Source organism: Lissotriton vulgaris, chromosome 2_1, assembly GCF_964263255.1.
Source record: "Lissotriton vulgaris chromosome 2_1, aLisVul1.2, whole genome shotgun sequence".
In the NCBI taxonomy this organism is placed as follows: domain Eukaryota; kingdom Metazoa; phylum Chordata; class Amphibia; order Caudata; family Salamandridae; genus Lissotriton; species Lissotriton vulgaris.
Window position 1 is genome coordinate 1641098195 of NC_141687.1, and position 25865 is coordinate 1641124059.

At 52.0% G+C, this 25865-nt stretch overlaps 1 protein-coding gene across 4 annotated transcripts in view; it reads left to right on the top strand.

The window, feature by feature from the left end:
- Positions 1–25865, top strand: part of L3MBTL3 (L3MBTL histone methyl-lysine binding protein 3) — a 713216-nt gene that overhangs the window by 373962 nt on the left and 313389 nt on the right. For all 4 annotated transcript variants that reach the window (XM_086957521.1, XM_086957523.1, XM_086957520.1 and 1 more), the window contains exons 9-10: positions 19489–19624; positions 21608–21699. In XM_086957521.1, the coding sequence (XP_086813647.1) occupies positions 19489–19624; positions 21608–21699 (228 nt within the window). The remainder of the gene's footprint in view (positions 1–19488; positions 19625–21607; positions 21700–25865) is intronic.

The window sequence follows — 25865 nt, forward strand, 5'->3', positions numbered from 1 at the left end:
GAGGATGCTGGGGGAAGGGTCCCAATGGGAATGTTGGATTGAAGGGAGTGGCGAACCTGCAAATAGTGGTAACATTCACTAGGGGCAAGCTCATAAGTCTGCTGGAGGTGCGCGAAGGATACAACCCCTTTGGAGCCCCATAGGTCTCGGATGTGGGAGATCCCAATCAAGTCCCAGTTATGGAACCCCTTAGTTCGGTGCAGGCTGCCCAGACGCTCCGAAGCCCACAACGGAGTGGACATAGTGAGGGTATCAGCCCAGCCCAGTTTCTTTTGCACCACATGCCAGATTTGCACAGAGTGTTTTGGTGGGCCCCGTGAGCGGGAACCTACCTGGCCTCGAGTATAACGCTCTCTCGTAGTCCACCACCCCCCCCCTCCTCCCTCCCCCCCCCCCAGGAACCAACGGTCCATCCCGTACCCGGGGTCATTACCATCACAGTATGTGCCTTGGTTGATGGCTGAGAGGTGTGCAGCCCAATAATATTTACGGATATCAGGCAACGCAATACCCCCATCGAACCAACCAAGCGTCAATTTCTGAAGGGAGATGCGAGGCGCTCCGGCCCATAGAAGCTCACGGAGTGAGGCTTCAATTGTCGCAAAGTATGACTGTGGCACCAGATCAGGATGGTTCTGTAACTCGTACTAGAATCTCGGTAGTGCCATCATTTTAAACAGCGATGCCCTGCCTAACAGGAACAGTGGGAGTTTGCTCCACGCGGCCGAGTCCCTCCTGAATCGCTGTAAAGGAGGGAGGAGGTTCTGTAGTAGGGGATCTTTGTGTATAGTCATAATCTAGTGAATAGTCCCGCCCATGTGCGTGGACCCCGGCAATCAAAAAATAATCTCTTAAGTTGTCAAATCATGCAGAACTGCAAAGACACTTAAGAGAGAATTTAAAGACAAATAATGCAGCCTATCTCCACAGGCTACACTGCCCAGTACTTCAACTAGAAATTCCACCAAACCACACCACACATAACACAGCCTGCCCAGTTTCTTCCATAGAGAAACTTGCCTCTGCCAGTAAAAGACTCTGGAATGATAGAAAGAAAGGCATGGACAGACAAGCCCCATAGGCTGCCATTATGTGGCTTAAAGAGGATACTGTGCCTTTAAGAGAACTTTCCAGAACTTCTCCCAGTATCCCAGAATGCACAGCAGGTCCCTTTTACTTTCAGTTCTTTTTTCGGGCTCCTGCTAACAGGACCCTGGCATTGAGCTCTCCCTTTTCAAGGGTTTATATTGGATTTTTGTTCACTTTTTGATAAAAGTGTTTGCAGTTTCTTGGTGTTTCCTTTCATTCCTGTGTGTTTGTTCAGGGTTTTTAGGGCTCTAAAAAGCCTGCTCTTTTCGACAAATGCCCAGCATGTGGAAGGAAGAAGTCCAAGACTGATCCACACAACGTCTGCATTATCTGTCTCCCTGAAGCACATGTCCCTGAAGACTGTGACATCTGCCAGCACCTCTCAGCACGGACCCTGAGGGAGAGGCTGAAGATTAGGCTTGAAGGCCTGGAGGAGAGACGACTGCAGGCTGCAGGTGGGTCTGGGCAGGCTGGGAAGGTTCCCTCTGCCTCTGCTGAGGCCTCTGGGGGGCTCCCCAGAGGCAGGAAGACCAGCAAACGGTCCCGGTCTCCGTCGGCGTTGATTGCATCGACGACGTCGAGAGGGATGACGGCGGTGTGTTCCCCATCTCCCCGGGGCTCCGGGTCGGGACGGCGTGAAGATTCGACGTCGAAGAGCCTGGGTAGGCCGCCGTCGAAACCGCCGTCGACGGCGTCTTCGTCGTCGACGTCAGCGTCGAGCTATCGGCGTCGAAGGAGAAGCGACAGGCGTCGGCGCTCGCCGCCGAAGCGACTTCGCCGTCGAGAAGACGGTCGACGTCGAGGCGATACTCGACGTCGAGGACCTCGAGAAAGCAGACGGCGTCAAGGAGGAGTCGAAGCTCGTCGTCGAGAATGGAACGGTCGACGTCGCGGAGGCGGCGTTCGGCGTCGAGGAAGAAGAGGTCGACGTCGCGGAGGCGACGTTCGACGCCGGAGTCGCGGAGGCGACATTCGTCACCGGGAAAGTGACGCTCGGAGTCGAGGGGGAAGAGATCGGCGTCTAGGAGTTGGTCCTACTCTCCTAAGCGGCGCAGAGGGAGTTCAGGCACCAGAAGTCACGCTGAGTCTGGTGGAGCGCGCTGGAGACGGCGGTCTCCTACTGGAGGCGCTGGTGCGCAGTCCCCTCCTCCTAAGAAGTCACCGGGCTCGGTGTACTCGGTGGTATATACACCACCTCGGCCGAAGGCTCCCCCTCCCCCTGTACCTAAGGAGGATCCTCCCATCAACCCTCCTCTTCCACCACTTCCTCCCTCAGGACAACCACCACCACTGCTTCCATCGCATGGGCCCGCCCCTCTGTCAGAAATCCCTCCTGTTCCTACGCCAAGGTCGGCGTCACTGCTTCCTCTTCCTACACCACCTAAGGGGACTCCTAGACCAAGACCCCAGGATAGGCCACGGAAGACACCTCCACGGAAACCGGTGGAGCGCCCACGAACTGGGAGGTCGCGCTCTCGCTCCAGGAGGAGGGAACGATACGCAACAGGTCATCAGGTCATCCACGCGGTCGAGACGCCGCCACAGGAGGCACAGGTCTCGCTCCCATTAGAGGTCCTCAGGGACCAGGGACTACTCTCCGACCTTGTCGGGGTCACCGGACACAAGGGTGTCGCTAGAGGCGCAGCAAAATTGGGCATCTCGTTGACGGTGCCCACGCTCAAGACAAAGGTAATTTTCGAGACACTGCACCAGAAACATTTGTCTCGTCCACTATTGCCTCTGGTGCCGGGCCTAGAGGAACCGGCCATGGACCTTTTTCTCACCCCGGCAGTGACTAAGGCGGCCCCCTCGAGACTACAGAAAAAACACCGGGCTCCCGATTCTGATCCGGCTTTTCTAAGGGTGGAACCTCCTCCAGATTCTGTGATAGAGACGGCGGCTCGGCAAACAGCATGCTACCACCCCGTCATCCACAGTCCCCCCAGACAAAGAGTCTAGATGGATGGATTCGGCTGGAAGGAAGGTGTGTGGAACATCGGCGACCTCCATGAAGGCTGCGAGTGCCACAGCTGTGCTGGGACGGTATGACCATGCCCTCTGGGACTCCCTCCAGCAGTTTGGGGAACACCTGCCTCGTGAAAAGAGGGAAGATTTCCAGGAGGTGTTAAATGAGGGGATGCTGGTGGCGAATCAGATTATCAGCGCTGCAGCAGATTCGTCCCTCTTGGCGGCGCATGGCTTTTCCCATGGGATTAACCAGCGACGACATGCCTGGCTGCGCCTTACGTCACTGAAACCTGACGCACAGCAAAGGTTTGCCAATCTCCATTCTCTGGCGAAACACTATTTGGGAAACATGCGGATGATGAAATGGCCCGCAAGAAGGCAGAGGCCGAAATACTCACGGCTGTGGGTCTGGAGAAGCCCAAAGAGAAGAAGAAATCGTACCGCCCGTTCCAAAGACGGTTCGGTGGACAGGGCAGAGGGTGTGGCCAAGCTTCGGGACAGCAACAGCAACAACAGCAGTTCCGAAGGCCGTTCCAGAAGCGCCCGAAGGGCAGAGGCGGCCAACAGTCGGCACAAGCGACCAAAGGCCCGGCCGGGTCTAGGCCCTGAGCGCTTACTTCCCCCGGATCAGTTACCCACTCCGGTAGGGGGAAGCATTCAATTTTTTCTGGCAGAGGGGAGAAAAATTACTCCGGACAAGTGGGTGCTGAATATTGTTTGCAATGGATACAGTCTTCGGTTTACCAGCCCGCCTCCAGCAATTCCACTGGTCAGCTCGCAGTTTCAGCTGCGCGAGCTTCAAGCGGAGGCTGATATCCTGTTAATAGAAGACGTACCTCTGTCTCAGAGAGGAAGAGGTCTGTACTCACGGTTATTTCTGGTTCGCAAGAAGGAAAAGAACGAGTTCAGGCCCATTCTGGACTTGCGACAAGCAAACAAGTGAATTCGCAGAGAGACGATTCGCATGCTGTCGTTGCATCAGATTTATCCTCAGTTGCAACAGGGAGACTGGCTATGTGCTATAGACCTACAGGATGCGTACTTCCATGTGCCCATTGCACACAAACACAGGAAGTTCCTGCGATTCCAAGTCGGCGCCAATCATTATCAATACACAGCACTCCCATTCGGACTAAAGTCTGCGCCGAGAACGTTCTCGAAGTGCATGGCGGTGTAGCAGCACACCTGAGGAAGAACAAGGTGTTCGTCTACCGGTACCTGGACGATTGGTTGATCAACGCCTCCTCCTTCTCGGAAGCTCGAGCACACTTCCAGAAGACGTGCTGTGAGAAGTTGGCCTGATATATGATGTTTCCAATTCTGGAACCACCTTGTATCAGTCCAAACAATCCCTTATGGTGTCTGGTTGTAAGTCAACCTTATAGACAAGCTATCTTAATGGTAGCATAGACTAAGCAGCCTTAAAGGCTAAACTCAAGAGGTCGTTTTAAGCGAGCTGTTTTACCAATCACAATCCTGTAATATCAAATGAAAGGGCACCACACAAGTATATATTATAAAAATATATGTGTTTATTACTAAAATAATCCCCAGTACTCTTTATGAGCAAAGGGGCACAAGCGTTAAATCAAAAGCACAGTATAACATACAAAGTTGCACAATTATAGATGAGGGCGGGTGGCCACTCAAACCATATATTAAGAAAGTGGTATAAGAGATACCAATCGAACAGTGGTTAGGCCTAGGGCCTAGGGAATCGCTGGGAGCAGTCGGGACAAGCAATGCTGAAGTCGGGAAAAGCCCGCGGGATTCGGGTGCAGCGTTTAAAGCACACGCATGCACCAATGTAAGTCAATGGTGCGTAAAAATTACACAAATAGAGTTTTAGGATACTTCCGCTGAACCTAGATGGACAAAACTTTAGACACAGACCCTAGAGGTGTGTACCAGTGTGGGAACACCGGCGTTGCAATGTTACCTCACCCACAGGAAGCGGGTGCATAGGGTCGAAGTGGCGTCGGGTTTCGTCACGCAGGTTCTTGGTGCTTGAAGCTGAAGAGGCTGCAGGCGATGTGAAGGAGAAGTGTCCGGTGTGCTCCAAGGGTGGATCAGAGTAGAAAAGTACCTGAGAGCAGAGGGGACAGAGTCTGGGTCACTCAGCAGTGACCAGGGTGGAACCAGGCCGGAACCAGGCAATGTCTGGGGCAATCAGGTGGTTGTCGAGGAGCTTCTCTCCGCTGCCACGTGGGCTCTGGGGCATCTGCGACGTCCAGGAGCGGGTCACGAGCTGTCCCACGCAGGCTCTCACCGTCGGCGCTGTCGGCTTCAAGATCAGAGTCAACAACACTTGGCAAGAGCAATCCACGCAGGACTGGAAGATTGCTTCTCACTCGGACCAGGAGGGTCAGAGCGGGGGCTCCTTTTCAGAGGAGCTGGTGCAAGTCTGGAGCAACCAGAAACGCAAGTCGGTTTTAGGTTTTCGTCGGCACAGGGGCCACAAGCCAGCTGGCAAGTGACCGGGCCAACGCGTCGAGCCAAAGAAAGCAGAAGGGCCCCACGCAGCACTCGTCGAGTGTAGAGGGGTGAGCTTCGGTGCAAGAGTGGCTCAGGGTTGGGGCTTCTCAAACCCCGGTGTACAGCTTCGGGGGTCACTCGTGGGCTGCACGGTGAGCGTCTCGTGGTCTTTTCAAGATGGCGTGCCCCACGCTTCCGGTCGCCTCCACGGGTCTCAGCTCTGCAGTGACTGTGGATCTGGCTGTAAGAAGGCAGGCAAGCTTGATCTCGTCGATCTGTCGCTCGAGTTCCGGCGGGAACTGCAACAAAGCAGACGTCAAGGTGCTGGATGGTGCCTGTTTGCACAGGGTGGTCACTCCTTGACCACAAGGGAAATTCTTCAATCTTCTACGTCGAGTAGGATGTCGAAGGGTCCAGAGTTTCGTTTCTTATGTTTCATCAGGATAATCTGAGTGCGTTGGCACTGCTCCCATTCTTATACCAATCTAGGGGGCTGGATTACCTGCTAGGTCCCCTCCCATGGGTGGTGCCCAGGAAGGGGGTGGATACACCCCTTTCCTTTGATCCAGGCAGCGCTGGGACAGGGGCTGGTGTGCCCCAGAAACGGTTTGGCCGGATTATGCAGGGGGCAGCCTTGTGCGCCCCAGGCAGTGTCTGGTTTCTTTGAAACCTCCCTGCTACAATCCACTATCTCCTGTCTGGGGTGGTGTAACACCTCCCTGTGACAGGAAACCCTTTGTCCAGGCCTCCTTGGCTGAGTTTCCGTCAGCTGCAGGAGGTCAAACTCGTGTCTGTGGCAGAAGCATCCATTTTGCGGATCTGAGGCTCTTTTAAAATCCACCGCGTTTTAGCAAAGTAACATGTCGTCTCCCTCTAGAGGGGTGGAATGCTACCCCCGTCGCCAGGACTGGCGAGGGGGTAGTATTCCAAATCGTAAGACACCTTACACGACATGTTTTGATAAAGCCAAACCAAAGTTAACATATAGCCGCAAGGATTATAATGCACTTAATAGTATATGGTATGGCATTATCCCGGAACAACTTAGGGAATTGGTCCCGACAGCTGCAGACAGGCTCAGCTCATGCTAGAGCACTATTTTACATAAAACCAAACACTCTGCCTCCAGGATTGTTAAGGCCTGCCATAGGAGTGGCTCACAGGTTTATATGTGTCCAGATATAGGTTTAGATATAGGTATACTATATCTAAGCAAGGGGTGATTACACCCACTTGCCCCAGCTGAGTGATCAGCCAGTTGTATCAATGTTAGATAGCCAGCCAGGGGTGGCAAAAGATATGCTGCAGCCCCTGGTAGGCCTTGGATGCACCTATGCCCTGGGCACCTATAGGGCTCTGTACAGGGGCTGATAAGGTGACCCAAGCCAATCTAGTTATGCACTTAGGGTACATGGAATCCATTTTACAGAGAGAGCAGATAGCTTGGGGCCCTGATTAGCAGGGAACCAGGCCACCTAAGTCGGAAACCAGCTAAACACAAGGCAAAAAATCTGGGGTAACCATACTCGGGTAGCCACCTTCCTACACGTGCGTTCTCTTTAACAAGCTGAGGTTGCACATCAACATGTCCAAGTGTCTCCCGACTCCGGTCCAATGCATACAGCACTTGGGAGCCTCCATCAATACGCTGTCAGCCAGCGTGTCTCCTTCGGAGGAGCGACGATTATCACTCCTTCGGAAGGCTCAGACTCTTATGACCACTCCATCTACAACAGTGAAGACAGTGTCTTCTCTACTGGGATCGATGGCCTCTGGTATCTTCCTGACGCCACACGCACGACTGCACATGAGACCGTTGCAGGAGCTTGGAGGACCAGTGGGATCAGAGGAAAGGATCTTGGGACGACAAGATACGACTGTCTCTGCATGCTCTTCAGTCGCTGAAGTGGTGGTGTTCAGTGGAGACTCTCCTCAGATGGGTTCTCTTCCACAAGGACATTCCCACTCAGACTGTCGTGACGGATGCTTCTCTCCATGGATGGGGGGCGCACTCCGGAGACTTGCAAATTCAAGGAACGTGGTCCCCAATGGAGGCCACGTATCACATCAATTTTCTGGAACTCAGAGCTGTTCACTTGGCAGTGAAGGCCTTTCTTCCGTCCTTTCAGACCAACGCTCTGCTTGTACAGATGGACAATACGACCACGATGTATTACCTCAACAAGCAGGGGGGTTTGAGATCATGCACCCTGTCACAGGAGGCGCAGGCGATCTGGCACTGGCTTCTGGCCAGAGGACTGACGATAACGGCTACCCATCTGCCAGGTGTGCAGAATGTTCAGGCGGACGCACTGAGCAGACTGATTCAGGAAAACCACGAATGGGTCATAAACGACAAAGTACTAGGAGAAGTCTTCGCAAGGTGGGGGACTCCAGATGTAGATCTGTTCGCCACCGCCGAAAAACCGCAAATGCCGAGACTTCGCCTCCAGGTACTACCAGAAGGGGACGCTGGGGATGCGTTATGGATCAACTGGTCGAACATCTTTCTGTACGCTTTTCCACCCATTCCCCTGATTCCGGCAGTACTCATCAAGCTGGCCCGGTCCAGGGCTCGGATGATACTCATTGCCCCGGAATGGCCCAGACAGTGGTGGTTCACGGACCTGCTTCACCGGTCTCTCCTTCCTCACATACGGCTGCCGTGCAGGCCGGACCTTCTCACGAAGTTCGGGGGGCAGATGTTGCACCCCAACCTCTCGTCTTTGAGTTTGGCGGCATGGCTCCTGAGATAGTGCAATATGGCCATTTGAATCTGCCCGAAGATTGTATGGACATACTGAAGGAGTGTAAGAGACCTTCCACTCGGACCTCCTATGCTTACAAGTGGAAGAGGTTCTGTATCTGGTGCAAGTCCAGGAACTATGACCCGACGACGTGCAAGGAAGACGTCATCCTTCCTTACCTTCTACATATAGCGCAGTCTGGACTTAATGTTCATTCCATTAAGGTTCATCTTGCTGCATTGACTGCTTACAGGAAATGCCCTTCACAGACTTCCTTCTTCCAGATCCCTGTGATCAAAGATTTTTTGGAAGGCTTGAAGAAAGTGTTCCCTCCTGTCAGGCTTCCTTCGCCTTCATGGGAATTGAATGTGGTGCTGTCCAGATTGATGAAGGAGCCTTTTGAACCTATTCATAAGGCTTCGTTGCAGCACCTGTCCTGGAAGGCGGCGTTCCTCGTGGCCATTACATCGGCCCGCAGGGTGAGTGAAATTCAGGCATCGTGTTGCCAAGAACGTTATACTGTATTTCATGCTGCTAAGGTTGTTATGCGTACTCACCCTAAATTTCTTCCCAATATTTCTGATTTTCATGTCAACCAGACCATAACTTTGCCTACGTTTTTTCAGAATCCTTCATCTACAGCGGAAAGGTCTCTACATTCCCTGGATGTTAGGAGGGTGTTGAAATTTTATCTGGATAAAACCAAAAATATTCGTAGGTCAGACCAATTATTTGTCAATTATGGATCGGTCAGGACAGGTCTTGCTACCTCGAAGCAGTCCATCTCTAGGTGGATTGTGTCCTGCATACAGTTGTGTTACTAAAAAGCTAATAAGACCTTAGGCCGTAAACCTAAGGCTCATTCCACCAGGGGAAAAGCTGCCACGACAGCTTTACTCCGTAATGTTCCGATTGCAGAGATCTGCAAGGCGGCCGCTTGGAAGTCGGTTCATACCTTTGCTAAGCATTACTGTCTGGACACTGATGCCAGGACAGATGCTCAGGTTGGGCAGTCTTCGCTGCGGAATTTGTTCGCACAATAGTGGTGTTAATTTTCTTCTCTCCACCGCTGCTTTGGTGCGGGGATGGGCTTGCCATTCTATTCACTAGATTATGACTATACACAGAGATCCCCTACTACAGAAGGAGTAGTTTCTGTCCTGTAACTCCAGTTCTGTAGTAGGGGTATCTCTGTTATAGTCATAAGCGCCCTCCCTCCTCCCCGGTGGAGAGAGATGTTCATGTAAGGAATGCTACAGGTCTGGCGTGCTACCCCTTCAAAAAGAACTGAAAGTAAAAGGGACCTGCTGTGCATTCTGGGATACTGGGAGAAGTTCTGGAAAGTTCTCTTAAAGGCACAGTATCCTCTTTAAGCCACATAATGGCAGCCTATGGGGCTTGTCTGTCCATGCCTTTCTCTCTATCATTCCAGAGTCTTTTACTGGCAGAGGCAAGTTTCTCTATGGAAGAAACTGGGCAGGCTGTGTTATGTGTGGTGTGGTTTGGTGGAATTTCTAGTTGAAGTACTGGACAGTGTAGCCTGTGGAGATAGGCTGCATTATTTGTCTTTAAATTCTCTCAAGTGTTTTTGCAGTTCTGCATGATTTGTCAATTTAAGAGATTATTTTTGATTGCCGGGGTCCACGCACAGGGGCGGGACTATTCACTAGATTATGACTATAACAGAGATACCCCTACTACAGAATTGGAGTTACAGGACAGAAACTACTCCTTCTTCTCATAGCGAGTGCTCGCAATCTTGGAGACATATACCCCCAGGTACTTGAACCCATCCGCAGCTATAGTAATTGGGCAATCGCAGGACACAGCCGGTGGGTCACCTTGAAGGACATAGAGGACCGATTTGCTCCAATTTATACTGTATCCTGAGTTACGTCCAAAGCTCGTGAAAATGTCCATGGCCTCCATGAGTGATTTACGAGGGCTAGCCAAATACAGAAGGATGTTCGCGTATAGCGAGATTCTGTCCTCCCAGCCGTCCAGCGGAGTCCCTTTATAGAAAGGTCTTGTCGAATCCAGGCAGCTAGGGGCTCCACGGACAGAGCAAAGAGCAACGGCGAGAGTGGGCACCCCTGCCTTGTTCCCCTCTCCAGAGCAAACACCTCAGATAATTTGTTATTAACAGTAACCTGGGCAAGTGGCTCAGAGTAAAGGAGCAGGACCCAGCCAATAAATTCGGGTCCAAAACCCAATTTCCGGAGGACCGCTATCATGTACGGCCATTCCAGAGTATCAAAAGCCATGGCTGCGTCTAGGGATACTAGCACAGCGTCCTCCCGAAGAGCGTGGCAGCGTCCTAACACCCCCTGCACTCGGCGGAGGTTAAGAGCGGTGTTACGATGTGGCATAAAACCCGACTGATCTGGGTGGACCAGTGTCGATAGGACCTGTTGGCTAGAACCTTAGCCAGTATCTTGGGTTCCAAATTTAGTAGGGAGATAGGCCTATAGGAGACACACAGGTTTCTGGGTTTGCCGTCCTTCAGGATGGCAACTATGGTAGCTGTTCGTTGATCTCTGGGTAATAGGCCTTGTCCTTTACTTTCCTCGAACATCCGCTTAGGTATGGACTAAGGCCATCAGCTTTGATCCTATAGAGCTCGATAGGGAGCCTGTTGGGTCCCATAGCCTTACCAGAACGTAGATCACATATGGCCCTGCTAAGCTCCTCCACCAAGAGTGGGGCCTCCAGTAGCTCCCTCTCCACATCCACAAGGGCAGGCATTCGGATGTCAGTCAGCAAGTCAACCGAGTCCTCTTCTGGCCGGTCAGACCCTCTACTGTAAACCCGTCTGTAGTGTTTCTCAAACTCTCTTACCACCTCCCGGGGTTCCGTTACAACCGTTCCAGAGTCGGTCAAGATTTCCGCTACTACCTTCTGCGACTGCTGTTTTTTGTCCAGCCATGCAATAAGTTTGCCAGCCTTGTCTCCCTGATCGTAAATCCTACCCTTCCTATCCCTAAGGGTATTACGCGCAGCATCCGTGGCCAGCGCCTTGTATTCGGCTTGTTTAAGGTGCAACTGGTGTGTCCCTTCCGGGGCGTCCCCAGCTAGCACCGCCGCCTCAAGCGCATGCAAGTCACCTTCCACTCTGAGCACCTGTGCCTCCCGCTCCCTTCGACGGCCAGCAATTGCTGACAGGGCCTTCTCTCTCAACACCGTCTTAAACGCCTCCCACAATATGGCCGAGGACTTCACTGTGCCCTCGTTTTCCTCAAAATAGCGGTCCATCGCCGTAGCAAGGGCCTTACGTGTATCAGGATTTCGGAGATGCCAGGTGTAGGAGGGTGGATACCTGACTATGGTTACCCCCAACTTTTTGCCTGGTGTTTTGCTGGTTTTTCGACTTAGTTGACCTGGGACCCTGCTATCCAGGGCCCCAGGCCTACTGCTCTCTCTGTAAAATGGATTCCATGTACCTTAGGTACATATCTAATTGGATACTGAGTCACCTTATCAGTCCCTGTACAGTGTACCTTAGGTAGCCAGGGCATAGGTGCACCCAGGGCCTACCAGGGCCTGCAGCATGTATTATGCCACCCCTGGCTGGCCATCCAAATCTGACACAACTGGCTGCACGACTGCTTGGGCAAGGTAGTGTAATCACCCTTTGCTTTAGATATAATTACCTATATCTAACCCTAAAATGGACACATGTATTCCTATCAGTCACTCCTATGGCAGGCCTTAACAATCCTGAAGTCAGAGTGCTTGGAATTATGTGAGATGGTGCTCTGGCATGAGCTGAGCCCGTCTGCAGCTTGCGGAACCAAGTCCTAATAGCTGTTCTATGATAACGCGTACCATATACTCTTAAGTGCATTATAATCCTCGCGGTTATTTGCTATCTCTGGTATCGCTTTATCAAGTAAGAGTAAGGTGTCATACGAATTGGAATACTAACCCCTCGCCAATTCTGGCGACGGGGTTAGCATTCCACCCTTCTAGAGGGACACGACATGTACGTAACTGTGAACCCCGCTTAAAGTTAACTCCAGCCTCAGCATCACAAAATGGATGCTGCCACCACAGACACAAGTCTGACCTCCTGCTGCTGGGAGTCCTTCCAGCGAGGAGAGCTTGGACAAAGGGTTTCCTGTCAGGGGCGGTGCTAGCACCATCCCAGACAGGGTTTTGTGTATCCTAGGTAGGCAGGGCTGAATAGGAAGGTGACTGCAAGTGGCACCCCGGTGCTCACTATGCATCTGCCGGCTTGAACCAGTTCCAGGGGCACACCAGCCCCTGAGCTGGGGAAAGTCCGGACAGGGGAGAGGGGTGTAACCACCCCCCTTCCTGGTCCCACCCATGGGCAGGACCTAGTCGCGTGCAAGCCCCTTTCTTTAGAATAAAGGTAGGAGCGGGGACCCTTTCAAATTAGATCATCTTTGAATCCTGAAACTACGTTCTACGAAAGGAACTCTCGACTTCTTCTCAAGATTTCTCCCTTGTGACTAAGGAGTAGTCACCCTGCAGCAGCAGGCACCAACTAAGTATCTTGCGGTTTGCTGAACGTCCTTCCTCCGGAACCAGACCGACCAGCACGACGAGACCCGGACTCACTGCCCTCTCTGACCTCTACCTGCCTCTACAGCACAGCTGAGAACCGTGGGTGCGACGAGACCAGAGGACCCGGTGACCATCGGAACCAGCACGACACTGACCCAGCACGACCGCCGAGGGACCCTCGAGTGGGTGCATTGGGGTAAGAGAAGCCCCAACCCCAAGCAGCACGAGCACCGAAGACCAGTCCCCCAGCATCCACCAGATCTGCGTGGGGCCCTTTTGCTTCTGTGTCGCTTGCCACGTTGTCCGATCACTTGCCCGTTGGCTAGTGACCCTCCAGACGACGTCCTACGTTTATTTCACGGCTGGTCTAGCTCCTCTAGACAGGCCCCAGTCTCCTCCTGAAGGGGACCTTCCTCGGACCCTCCTGGTCCACCCAAGACGCCATTTTGTGTCGCCACGTGGGCTTGTCGTAGCCAAGGCTTGTTGCCTCCTTCACCGGATCCAGCATCGCCAGCAGCAGACATCCGACGTGGGACAGCTCTCAGACCTCCAGCCTGGTCGACATCAGCGCCCCTGGTCCGTGCAGCAGCAGAATCCAGTGTCACCTCTTCACCTGGCTGAGTGACCTTGTCCGGTGCCATCCTGGTGCCCACCTAATCACTGGCTAGTGATCAGAACTCGGTCCCCTCTGATTACAGGTACCCTTCTTCACTGATCCAGCCCTTGGATCAGCCCGGAACATCGTCACTGGTCGCCTGCCAGCAACTTCCACTTCAGGCTCCTGGTTCGTCAACGAGGATTCCCGACGACACTTGAACCCTATGCAGCCGCAGCCCCTGGGCTAGGTAAACCGAGTACCACGGTGCTCCAGCGTAGAACGACTCTCTAAGTGTCTAGATCCACTTTCGTTTTTGACCTACCTAGTCGGGTTCGCCCGAGAACACTAACTTTGCATTTACTAGCCTCTATAGACTTTGTCCCGCATTACGCGTGAGAGTTTCCACTCTGCACACGGCGTTCCTAGACCTCCTGCTTCTAATCTAAGGGTTCAGCATTGTAGGCCCAGCGATTCTAAAGTCTCTGAGAACTGTTACTTACCTGCTAGTAATTCGCATTCCACTTCCATAGTATATGGTTTTTCGTGCCCCTCGGGCATTTGTGTAAATTGTGCGACTTGTAGTATTTCTTTAAGAGTTTTGTATTGTGCTTAGCGCCCTGTCCTCATAAAGAGTCCAGGGTTGTTGTGTTATAAATAAATATCCTTTTATTTTCATAACAACTTGTGTGGTGTCCTTTCACTTGGTGTTCAAGGGGTATATGTGATGGTATAACAGCTGGCTTTACACGCCCTCTAAAGTTTAGCCTAAAGACTGCTCTTGTCCATGCTACTAGGATAGCTGGTCTATAAGGTTGACTTACAACCAATCATCAATAAGGGTCGTTTGGAATGATACACAGTGATCACTAGAATAGTGAGCACTGCATATCAGGCCAACTTCTCACACCAGGCACTAATCGGAGCTACTATGCCCTCTCCCTTGTCTCCGATCGTGAGATGGACCAGTAGAGGGGAGTGATCTGATATACCGCGCGCCAGATGGGTGGCCTCCTGGACAACCATGCCGCACTGTAGAGGTGCAAAAACGTAATCCAAACGGGAGAAGGAGCGATGCGGACCTGATAAGAAGGTGTATTGCCTGTCGGCAGGGTGTTTGAAGCGCCAGAGGTCTGTGAGGCCAAACGTATCTATAAAATCAGCTAGCCACAACTGGCCAGAGGGAAGGTCCCTCGGGGATGCCTATCACAATGACCTGAGACCACCGCATTGAAGTCGCCACCGACAAAGAGCTGTCCCTCCGGAAGGGAGAGGAGCAGCTTCCCCAAAGCCTGGAAAGACTGGGTCTGTAGCCCCGGCAGGATATAACCAGCCACTAGGTTAACTCTGCAACCCTCCCATTGGCCTGACCGAGCAGCATATCTACCCAGCGAATCTGTCTCGGTATGGTCAATGACCAAGGACAGGCTCCATCGTACCATAATACCAACCCCTCGGGAGCTAGAGGTGAAGCCCGCATGAAGAACAAGGGAATAACCAAATCTGTTAACCCCTTCGATGCTGATGACGAGCTCAGCTCGTCATCAGCCACGGGGGGCGTGTGCGGATGACGAGCTGAGCTCGTCATCTAACGCGGCTTTTAGAAAAAAGCCGCGTAGCGCGAAAATAACCGCTGCAGCGATGCGGTTAAGAGTGTGACAAGTATTGCCCAGGAGATATGTCTCCTGCAGGAGAACTACGTCCGGTGCGTGTCGTTTAAGGAATTGCAAGACTATTGTTCTCTTAAGCTTGTCCCCCAGCCCGTTGACGTTCCAACTCAGAATTTTAAGGCTTTTATCCCAATCCATGTTGGTAGATATGTTGAAATGCATGTAAGGCCTCGATACTCCTGGCACCACACTGTAATACAATTATTTTCATCTTGTTTGACAACACCAAACAAGCCCAACTCCCTCCCCCCACTCTCCCCCCATCCCAACCGCCCAATCCAGACACCCAACCAGGTCCCCCCCCCCTTCTTCCTCCCCAAACAAGCCCCCCTCCCTGCATCCCTGCTCCGTAGGCTTACAACTACCCACATCCCCAATTAGCAGAGCGCCTTTCTCCCCGAACCCAAACCTAGAGTGGAGAAAAGCTCCCCTCTTCTAACATAGCTTTATGCTAAGAGGAACGTGCGCAGGCTCCTGCTCCAGCCGCCACTCACTCCCACCCTTGAACATTATTATGTACCATTCCAGCTTCCTAGCAAAAGTCACGTTTGGGCAGTAGGCAGAGTCCGGCCCGAACACAGTTCAACAACGTCCCAGTCTGCCCCAGGAAGATATGCACCCTACATTAAGTTACCTCAGGGGAGCAATATATATAGCATTTCTAATCACAGCCCAATCTGCTACTTCCAGACGGCCCGTGTCATGCCACCCGGTTGCTCCCCCCCCAAAGAGAGGGCATGACCCTTATGTTCAGACTTTGCAATACGTTACAGTTCGTAGAAGTTCACTCCTGCTGGTCTGCCACCGCTACTGCTCCCCTGTTTCACAGAGAATCTCCCCGCGAGGACTCGCTGACCTCGACCTCCAGGAGCGTTGACTCCGTCCTCCCGCCTCCGACTGTCCTGTCGTCGATCCCGGTAAAGCTACCTGCGTGTCTCTGCAGCTACCTCTGTCCCGGCTGTCCGGGTTCCTGGACGCCTCCTCGTCCAGCCAGCTCTGCACATCCGATGGGTTGGTAAAAAAGAGGGATCTGCCCCCGGCAATGACCTTGAGTTTGGCCGGGAAGACCATCATATATTTTATCCCTTTGTCACGCAGTGCTGCTTTGACACCTGTAAAGGTACGGCACTCCCTCTGCACCTGTAGCGTGAAGTCCGGGAAGAACCGGATAGTGGCATTTTCATATTGGAGGTCTCCTGTTAGTCTCGCCGCTTGTAGGATGGCATCTCTATCTCGATAGTTCAGGACCTTTGCTATGATTGTTCTAGGCGTGCCCCTGGTTTTGGCTTGGGGATGGGCGCCCGGTGCGCGCGTTCGATGGTAAAGATACGCGATAGGCGCTAAGGTTTCAAATGATTGAGTATCAGGTCCTCAAGGAACAGCTCCACACTAGGCCCCTCGGTTTCCTCCGGAACGCCTACCACGCGTATATTGCTCCTCAGAGCCCACCCTTCCAGGTCCTCAAGCTTGAGGGCCATCTGACGGTGTTGGTGGACTAGCTCATTGACGCGGTTCTCCAATGTTTTTGTCGACGTCCGAAGCTCCTTGATTCCGTCCTCGTTCGCCCGGGCCTTGTCAGAGGTCCTGCTGAGGTCCGCTCGGAGGAGATTAACCTCAATGGAGACTGTCTATCTTCGTCTCCAGATTTGTACCCAGGGTCTGTATAGCCGCCATGATGGAGGCCAGCGATGGTTCCTGAGGGGCAGCGACATCGCCCGTCGCACCACCCGCCTGGGGGGTCCCTTTGTGGACGGCATATTTGTCCAGTTTGTTGGATTGTAAGGGGGCAGTAGATTTGGGCCTCATTACGACGTGACGCGCCCCCGTCGCCCGGCGGTCACAAGGCAGTCCAAGGCGTGCATGAGACCTTGTTTTCAAAAGGGACGGCAGGAAGAGGGATAACAGTCCAGGCCCTCCGCAGCCAGCCCAGAGGATCGTTGAGGGCAGGCCCAAAGCGCCCCAGCCCTGCTGAGCGCCACAGTCCATAGCCCCCAGAAGCAGCACACCACTGGCCCCGACCCGGGGGTCAGTTAGGAAGCGACCAACCACTGCCGCCTGCGACCCCTCACTTGGTCCAACCTGCACCCATCCACGCTCGTCTGCTGACCTCTTCCTGTAGGGGGTGTCCCACCGTGCTTCACCCGTCAGGATAGCTGATGCCAATGTATTCCGGAGCCCGCACCGGCCCGGCAATCCTCCGTCGTGACCCATGCCGGGCATCAAGTGCTGTCACCTCTCTAGTCGCCGTCGCTGCCTCTCTCTGTCGGACCAGCCAGCCGATGAGGCCTCCACAACCAGTCCACGTGATTAGCACCGTCTTTCAGGCCGCACAGCGACCGGCCCGGCCCCCCTCAGCTGATATAGTGGTTGTGGGATAATGCGCCTGCAAAGGCCTCCGGCCCCGGCCCTCGCAGCACCAATCGTCCAGGGCCAGGCCCACCACCACCAGGGCCAGGCCCACCGCGGCACACAGCAGCAGCCGCTCCGCGCCTGCCGCCTCCAGCGGAGGGGGGGGGGGGCCCTGCTCAATAACTTTCCCCCGCAGGCACCCCCGACAGGGACCGACGGCCGCCGCTCACACGCCGGCTCTTCCTCACTGCCACTCACGCGGAGAGGCCCCCGCCCCCCACAGCTCCAATTGTTCAGGGTCAAGCCCACCAGTCGGGCCCTCGCACTCCCCAGGCCGACCGCAGCACTGCCACGGCAATCTGGGCGCGGGCTCCACACAGCAGCAGTCGGTTCGCGCCCCAGACCTCTAACGGGTGGAGGAGGGGCCGCTCAATAGCGTTCCCCCGCAGGCACCCACAACAGGCACTCACTGCCGCTGCTCAAATGCCGGCCTCTCCTCACTTCCGCTCGCTGTATAGGCCAGCCAGCCGGGCCCTCGCGTGAATCGCCAGCCCGCCCCCGCCTCCACAGCAACTCCGCTTCAGAGCAGGCCGGCACCCGGGGGGCGGATCTCAAGCAGGTAGTCGAGCTTCGTCGCCGGGTTTGGAGCGCTAAGTAGCTCTATGCAGCGCCGGACAGGGTCTGTACAAGAAGCTTATTGGTTGTCGGATTTTGCCCCGGATTTAGGTGAGTGAAGGCTCGGCTTCACGGAGCTCCGGAGTTAGGCGGCCATCTTCACTGGCACCTGGCCACGCCCCCTTATGGTTAGTTATCTTCAGCTTCCTGGTGAAGATTCCTTTTAATAGAGAGTGGTGATCTTTGTGATGCATTTAAACAGGGCTTTACCTCCATCTTTGTAGGAGAGCACTAGGGTTTGATCCGTCGTCCTTAAGTCTTCATCAGTAACAATAGGGGAGGGGGTTGAGAGGTTGATAGGTCCATCATAAAGCTTGAAGCATGTGCCAAAATGTATGATGTTCTGGATTTTTGGTGCGAAACGTAATCTCTGGACGAAACTCACATGGATTCCTGTGGGTTTTGCAGCAATAAAATACATTAATCATGGCCCAGTTGGTTACATAGGTCTGGTCTCATTTGAGTTGAGAGTTGAGAGTTAATCCGATGACATTGTCCTATTCTGTCATTTGGGTGTGGATCACATTAGATTTAGGTTGGAGAACTATAAATGAATCAGAAAATTACTGAATTAAGTTTTTAGAAGATGTGCAGTTTTAGAAGAATACCAGATTTAAGGTTTTGAAGCAGTTTTAGAAGAATACTAGATTTAAGGTTTTGAATATTTATAGTACGAAGGGTTGTATTTTCCCACCAGCATGATACTGACCTTTTGAATTACCTGTGGTTGTTCATTGTATCTTGTGATTGGTGAGATGCATGAAAAACATATATGTGGTGTATACCTGTGTTTGGAATAGCAACTTACCCACAGAAAAAGGGTAACTTATGAGATAAATCTGAACGCTCTGTAGAGTTGCCTGCCAAGAGCAGTATGTAAAGTGCAGTTTTAAGAATATCTACTCTGGGTGTATTGACAAGGTGCTTGCTGTTCTTGCACAGTGCGGTTGCCATCATCCATTATGAGAATGGCTGAAATACCCAAAGGTGTGGGTGGCACAGCAGAGACCCCCATTAAGCAACATTTGCTTACCCTCCTGAAACTCCAGCTGCCTCCCTTTCTATTTCTGTCCTGTCACCTGCATCCTTTACCCTTAATGAGTGTGTGTTTCTCTCTTCAGGTCCACCATGTTACCTCACCATTCCATGCCATTAAATCCCTTTCTGACCCTTTTGACTACAGCCTGTCTTCAGAGTCCTGCTCACTTTAGCTCCTGTTTGTGTTGTGTTTGGGCCTGTCTGGCATCTGTCCTGTCTCTTCCCTTTTTTCCTTTGTCTTCCCCGTCCTCTTTCTTAGTGGCTTTTCCTCTCTTTGCAGAGTCTGCTTATCTTTATAGGTCTGTTCCCTTCTTACACCAACATCATCTGCCCGTCTGTTTATGTCTCTATGCAGGTGCATGGGTACAGGATGAGGCTACATTTTGATGGTTATCCAGATTGCTACGATTTCTGGACAAATGCAGATTCGGCCGAGATTCACCCCATTGGTTGGTGTGAGAAAACTGGGCACAAACTTCTTCCCCCAAAAGGTAAGATCTGTATATTTCTGTGGCAGGTAAGAAATAATGGTTCAAATGAAAAATGTTTCCAAGAGAATGCAGAAAACGCATCTATTCTCACTTGTGTGATTTTGACATTTTGTACTACTCTTTAGTAGTCATTCATTGACCGTCTTTGTGGCTCTTCACTCAGTGTACATGATCTGTAGATTTGCATAAAAGGGGGTGGTGATAAACGGAGCATCTGAACCAATCAAACACTCACACCCAGTCAACAGATCTGGGTTTAATCCATCACCGTTCTTTAGGCCACTCTGCCACCCCAGTTCAGACATGGCCATATGCAAATCAGTGTGACCCTGTGCCTCATGGGAACAGTCCAGCCCGAACTGCCAAGCCATCCCTTCCCTGGACAGGAAACAAGCTTCCGAGGACCGGTTACTGGCATTTCAGCCATCTTCAGCCCGGATTGCTTGAATTCAGTGGCAAAGTGAGCAAGGGACTCACGTCTGAGCATACCCTGCCAACCTATGGCGAACAGGGTGGTACAAAAGGGGGTGGTGGTGGACGGAGCATCTGAACCAATCAAACACTCACACCCAGTCAACAGATCTGGGTTTATTCCATCACCGTTCTTTAGCCCACTCTGCCACCCCAGTTCGGACATCGCCATATGCAAATCAGTCTGACCCTGTGCCTCATGGGAACAGCCCAGCCCGAACTGCCAAGCCATCCCTTCCCTGGACCGGAAACAAGCTTCGGAGGACCGGTTTCTGGCATTTCAGCTGTCTTCACCCCGGCTTGCTTGAATCCAGTTGTAAAGTGAGCAAGGGACTCACGTCTGAGCATACCCTGCCAACTTATGGCGAACAAAGTGGTACAAAAGGGGGTGGTGATGGACGGAGCATCTGAACCAATCAAACACTGACACCCAATCAACAGATCTGGGTTTAATCCATCACCGTTCTTTAGCCCACTCTGCCACCCCAGTTCAGACATGGCCATATGCAAATCAGTCTGACCCTGTGCCTCATGGGAACAGTCCAGCCCGAACTGCCAAGCCATGCCTTCCCTGGACCGGAAACAAGCTTCTGGACCGGAAACAAGCTTCCGAGGACCGGTTTCTGGCATTTCAGCCGTCTTCAGCCCGGCTTGCTTGAATCCAGTGGCAAAGTGAGCAAGGGACTCACGTCTGAGCATACCCTGGCAACTTATGGCGAACAAACTTGTACAAAAGGGGGTGATGATGGACGGAGCAATCAAACACTCACACCCAGTCAACAGATTTGGGTTGAATCCATCACCGTTCTTTAGCCCACTCTGCCACCCCAGTTCACGCCAGAAACTGGTCCGAGGAAGCTTGTTTCCGGTCCAGGGATGGCATGGCTTGGCAGTTCGGGCTGGACTGTTCCCATGAGGCACAGGGTCAGACTGATTTGCATATGGCCATGTCTGAACTGGGGTGGCAGAGTGGGCTAAAAAACAGTGATGGATTAAACCCAGATCTGTTGACTGGGTGTGAGTGTTTGATTGGTTCAGATACTACGTGCATCACCACCCCCTTTTGTACCGCTTTGTTCGCCATGAGTTGGCAGGGTTTGCTCAGACGTGAGTCCCTTGCTCACTTTGCCACTGGATTCGAGCAAGCCGGGCTGAAGACGGCTGTAATGCCAGAAACCGGTCCTCGGAAGCTTGTTTCCGGTCCAGGGAAGGCATGGCTTGGCAGTTCGGGCTGGACTGTTCCCATGAGGCACATGGTCAGACTGATTTGCATATGGCCATGTCTGAAATGGGTTGGCAGAGTGGGCTAAAGAACGGTGATGGATTAAACCCAGATCTGTTGACTGGGTGTGAGTGTTTGATTGGTTCAGATACTCCGTCCATCACCACCCCCTTTTGTACCGTTGTAGATTTGCATGCCAAAGTTCATATTTTATCGGTTTCTCAAGAGAGGTAAACACCCTCTCTTGTTCGTATGCCAGTATACTGATATTTTCTTTTTTCTATTGACAGGCTTTAAAGAGACAGAGTTCAACTGGGCTAATTATTTGAAGAATAGCAAATCTCAGGCAGCCCCGAAGAATCTATTCAAGAGCTTCAACACAGTAAGCATGAAAGGCAACCACCCAGCTTTCCAAGATAGTATGCTGTATACAGGAGTGCATATTAAGTAGAAGTGTGATGACACCAGACATACACTGGAGTAGCACTGAGTCTCTGTTTCCATTCGGTCTATGACATTGAATGTGATTCTGAAAGGAGCACAAGCTGGTAGATAAAGTATGGAGTGTTGTGTATAGCTTTAGCCGAGGTCTCTCAAAGAGCAGCCAGACATTCAAACAAAAGGAGCACCAAGTAGATGGTGTTTAGAATTCACTTGCATTCCAGGAGAGACTTAGAAGGATCTGGTTGGGAGGCAGCAGTGATTCCTAGTGAACAATCTGTTCTGATAGATACTTCTAACTGCAGATTTCCCACCTTTTGAATTCCCCCAGGTGCCAGACTTGACCTGAAATGTTTCCCAGCAGTTGCTCCATATGCCGGTAGATTGCATTATCAGATTCCATATTGGCCTCGTCATAACTCCAGAAGTGACAGCGAAAGTGATGCCCTTGCACACCAGTGTCAGTTCTTTTCTTCCTGCATTCTTCTAAGTGGATCCAGAGCACCACTCCCAAGCTTTTGCTGGTTCTTCACTGACTTTTGAGATCATTTGTTCAGGGAGAGGTGTGGCGCCGCGGCAAGGGTGACTGACTCCGGAATCTGGGGATCACGGTTCGATCCCCGGGGCCGGCGGCAGATTAGCCCAGCACCATGTGACTCTGGGCAATAGCTCGCTTAATCTTCCCGACGGCCCCCAGCGCCTAGAGACCCTAACGGGTGATGGTTCGCGCTTTACAAATGTGGATTATTATAATTATAATTATAGTAACAGTGTGCCAGGATGTCTCCCCCCTGAGCTTCAAGCTGTGCCACACCTGCAGGAAGCAGATGTCTATTTTTAGAGCCTCATGTCCTAATATATTGAAAAGAAATGAGACAAGAAAACAGGCCATTCACACTTCAAGTACCGGTCCTGGTCCAGATCTCTGTGCTGGGGCTGAATGACACTGTTAAGCTTGCATCCGGCACCTCTTTGGCACAGGACTGCACCTCGACTCACTTGTGAAAGGTTTACCCTGTTTGCCCAGAGCTGATCTGGTCTCTGCTCTGGAGTTGCTGGTTCACGATCCCATCCTAATGCAAGACATCGGATCGGAGCAGAGTTAGGCTAAATCTCGACCAATGACTTGTTTTTAGGTTACTAAAGCACAGCGAGTGTGTGGTGATGGAGGACTCGCTGGTAGTGCCTCTGCGCCAAAATCAACGCCTTTAGGCTTCATTCAGCTCAGACCCAGATGCCATATAGACTTGCAGAATTTTCCACAAAACGAGGATGCTGCGGAGGACATTTGTTGCCTCACAAAATACTGATGATGGACTGTATTTAAATCTCCAGAGTGTTAGTGGTCGTGATTCCTCATCAGAGATGGAATTTGAGTTCCATTGGCGCCCTCCGTCAAGGAAATTGCCTCCCTTGCTGTAGTAGTACATAGGGTAGCAGAGGTGTTGGAAATGCATTTGTTCACTGTAGAAACTAAGGTTGATCTGCTGACTGAAATTTTGCAACCTGGCCCTTCAACTTCAGATCCTGTATGACATTACAGTGATGTCCTGGCAGAGACTGACTGTGGCATGGTCGAAGCCTTGCTTGGCACTGCTGGTAAGTCGCCACATTACAAGAGCCAAAGAACTCCTCTGGGTGACCCATCCTTCTTGACTCAGCACCCAATGACAGAAAGTCTTGTAGTGCAGGCTTCCTCCAGCAAAGTAAACCCGAATGCCTTACCAACTACCCTGCAAGATAGAGAATCGAATCACATTGAAATACTTTGCAAAGAGGTATCCTCCACCAGTTTGGGATTGCAATCTCTGAGTGCGGCTTCCTACACATAATCATGCTCACTGGGTTATGGCGAATTAAATTTTGCTACCCCTCCCTGAGGAGTTTTGAAATTCCTTCACACTGTCCACAAAGGACAGGATGTGGCCAAATAGATTTTATGGTCCCCGTTGGAAACCTCAGACTGTGTAGGCTGTGCTATGGGTACTGATAAGATGATTCGACGTCTTGCCTGGATGTGTGCCTTCGGTTTCATTAGGATGTGTAGGCTTTTCTCATGGATATGACTTTTGATGGCTGCAGGCACAAGGTGACAAGGCGTATTCAGCTTTGGAGCGGTCTAAAGATAGCTGTGAAATAGCACGATCTTGGGGCACTCACTGATACTGGGCTGCGCCTCCATTCCCTTGCTCACACCAGTTCGCCCAAACTAGATCCAGTCCTGGTGCTGGAGCACACCGCATGTGAGACAACAAATGCAGAGTTAAGTTAAGCTAGAACTCAACCAGTATCTTATTATTAGATTTCTAAGACACATCCAAATGATGAGACGGATGAGGTTCATATGGGACATGGAGGTTCACCTCATGGATTTGTCTTTTGATGGCTTCTGGCTTTTTGATGGCAAGACTGATGCAGTTTTGTGACGTTTTAAAGAATAACTGATATTGTAGCTTGCTACTGCTGGCCCGCCCGTACCATCAGCAATACTGGAAGTTCAGCGGTTACTCCTAGGACCTTGCTCACCTCTTGAAACAGCTATTTCAGCCAATAGAGTATCCTGTCCAGCTCATTCCTCCAACAACAATCTGGTCAGTCCTTTCTTCTTTTCCTGCTGGTGCTACCGCCAAGTCACTCTGAGTCTCCCTTTGGAGTTCCATCCGGCCACGCCTTTATCTGCCCAACTGGCATGCAGTTGCCATGGACCAGTGGGTCCTCCAGGTTGTTTGTCATGTGTATGCAATTTTCTCATGTAAAACCTCCCTACAGCTCCTCCTCTTTTCACTCTGATCTTGACAGAATATCTCTCCACCCTTGTGAGAAAGTGCTCTTTCACTTTTTGCTGAATTGCAGATGTACCTTGACTCGGTGTGCCCTGGGTTGCTGCCAAGCAGGTACCCAGGGCCTATGTTCTTTCCCTAAAACTGCATTGAAGCCTACACGCAATTGGCATCTCTGGCCACAGGTCATCCCCTGGTAAATGGTACCACAGGTACCCAGGGCACTGTGACAAGAGAAGGCCTCTAAGGGGTGCAGCACTTATTGTGCCATCCTTAGAGGACCTGTACCCTGACACTCACACACTGCTTTTGCAGGCTGTGTGTCTTGGTGCAGAAGAAATTGAAGAGTCGACATGGCACACATCGCCATGCCTGCAACCCACTGCCCTGGCATAGATCAGTCACTCCTCTAGCTGGCTGCACTATACCAGTGGTGAGGGTACAGGTGCATGAGCCCTGTACCTCTTCAGTGTCTAAGTCAATTCTTAAACATTGTAAGTTCAGTGCTGCCATTCAGAGCATATGGTTCTGGTAGGTGTCATTACAAACTCCACAGCACCATAATGGCTACACTGAAAAATGAGAAGTTTGGTATCAAACTTCTCAGCACATCAAACCCACACTGATGCCATTGTGGGAATTAATGAAAAACGCACACAGAGCGCATCTTAGAGATCAATCAATCAATCAATCATATAATTTGTAAAGCACACTACTCACCCGTGAGGGTCTCAAGGCGCTGGGGTGGGGAATGCTGCTACTGCTCGAAAAGCCAGGTCTTGAGGAGTTTTCGGAAGGTCAGCAGGTCTTGGGTCTGCCGTAGGTGGATGGGGAGGGTGTTCCAGGTCTTGGCGGCGAGGTGGGAGAACGACCTGCTGCCTTTGGTCGCTCTTCCGAAGCGGGGGACTGTAGCGAGGTCAGCGGAGCTGGCGGGTGGGGTTGTAGAAGCTGAGTCGTCTATTGAGGTACGTTGGTCCGGTGTTGTGGAGTGCCTTGTGTGCGTGGGTGAGGATCTTGAAGGTTATCCTCTTGTTGACCGGGAGCCAGTGCAGGTCTCTCAGGGGGGTGTGATGTGGCTGCGGTGAGGCATGTCGAGGATCAGGCATGCAGAGGCGTTCTGGATCCGTTGGAGCCATCTCAGGAGTTTGGCCGAAGCTCCTGCGTAGAGGGCTTTTCCATAGTCCAACCTGCTGCTGACAATGGCCTGTTGGGATCCACTTGTAGATCCTGCGGAGCATGCGGAGGGTGTTGAAGCAGGAGGAGGAGACGGCGTTGACCTGTTTAGTCATGGAGAGGGTGGAGTCGAGAATGACCCCTACGTTGCGTG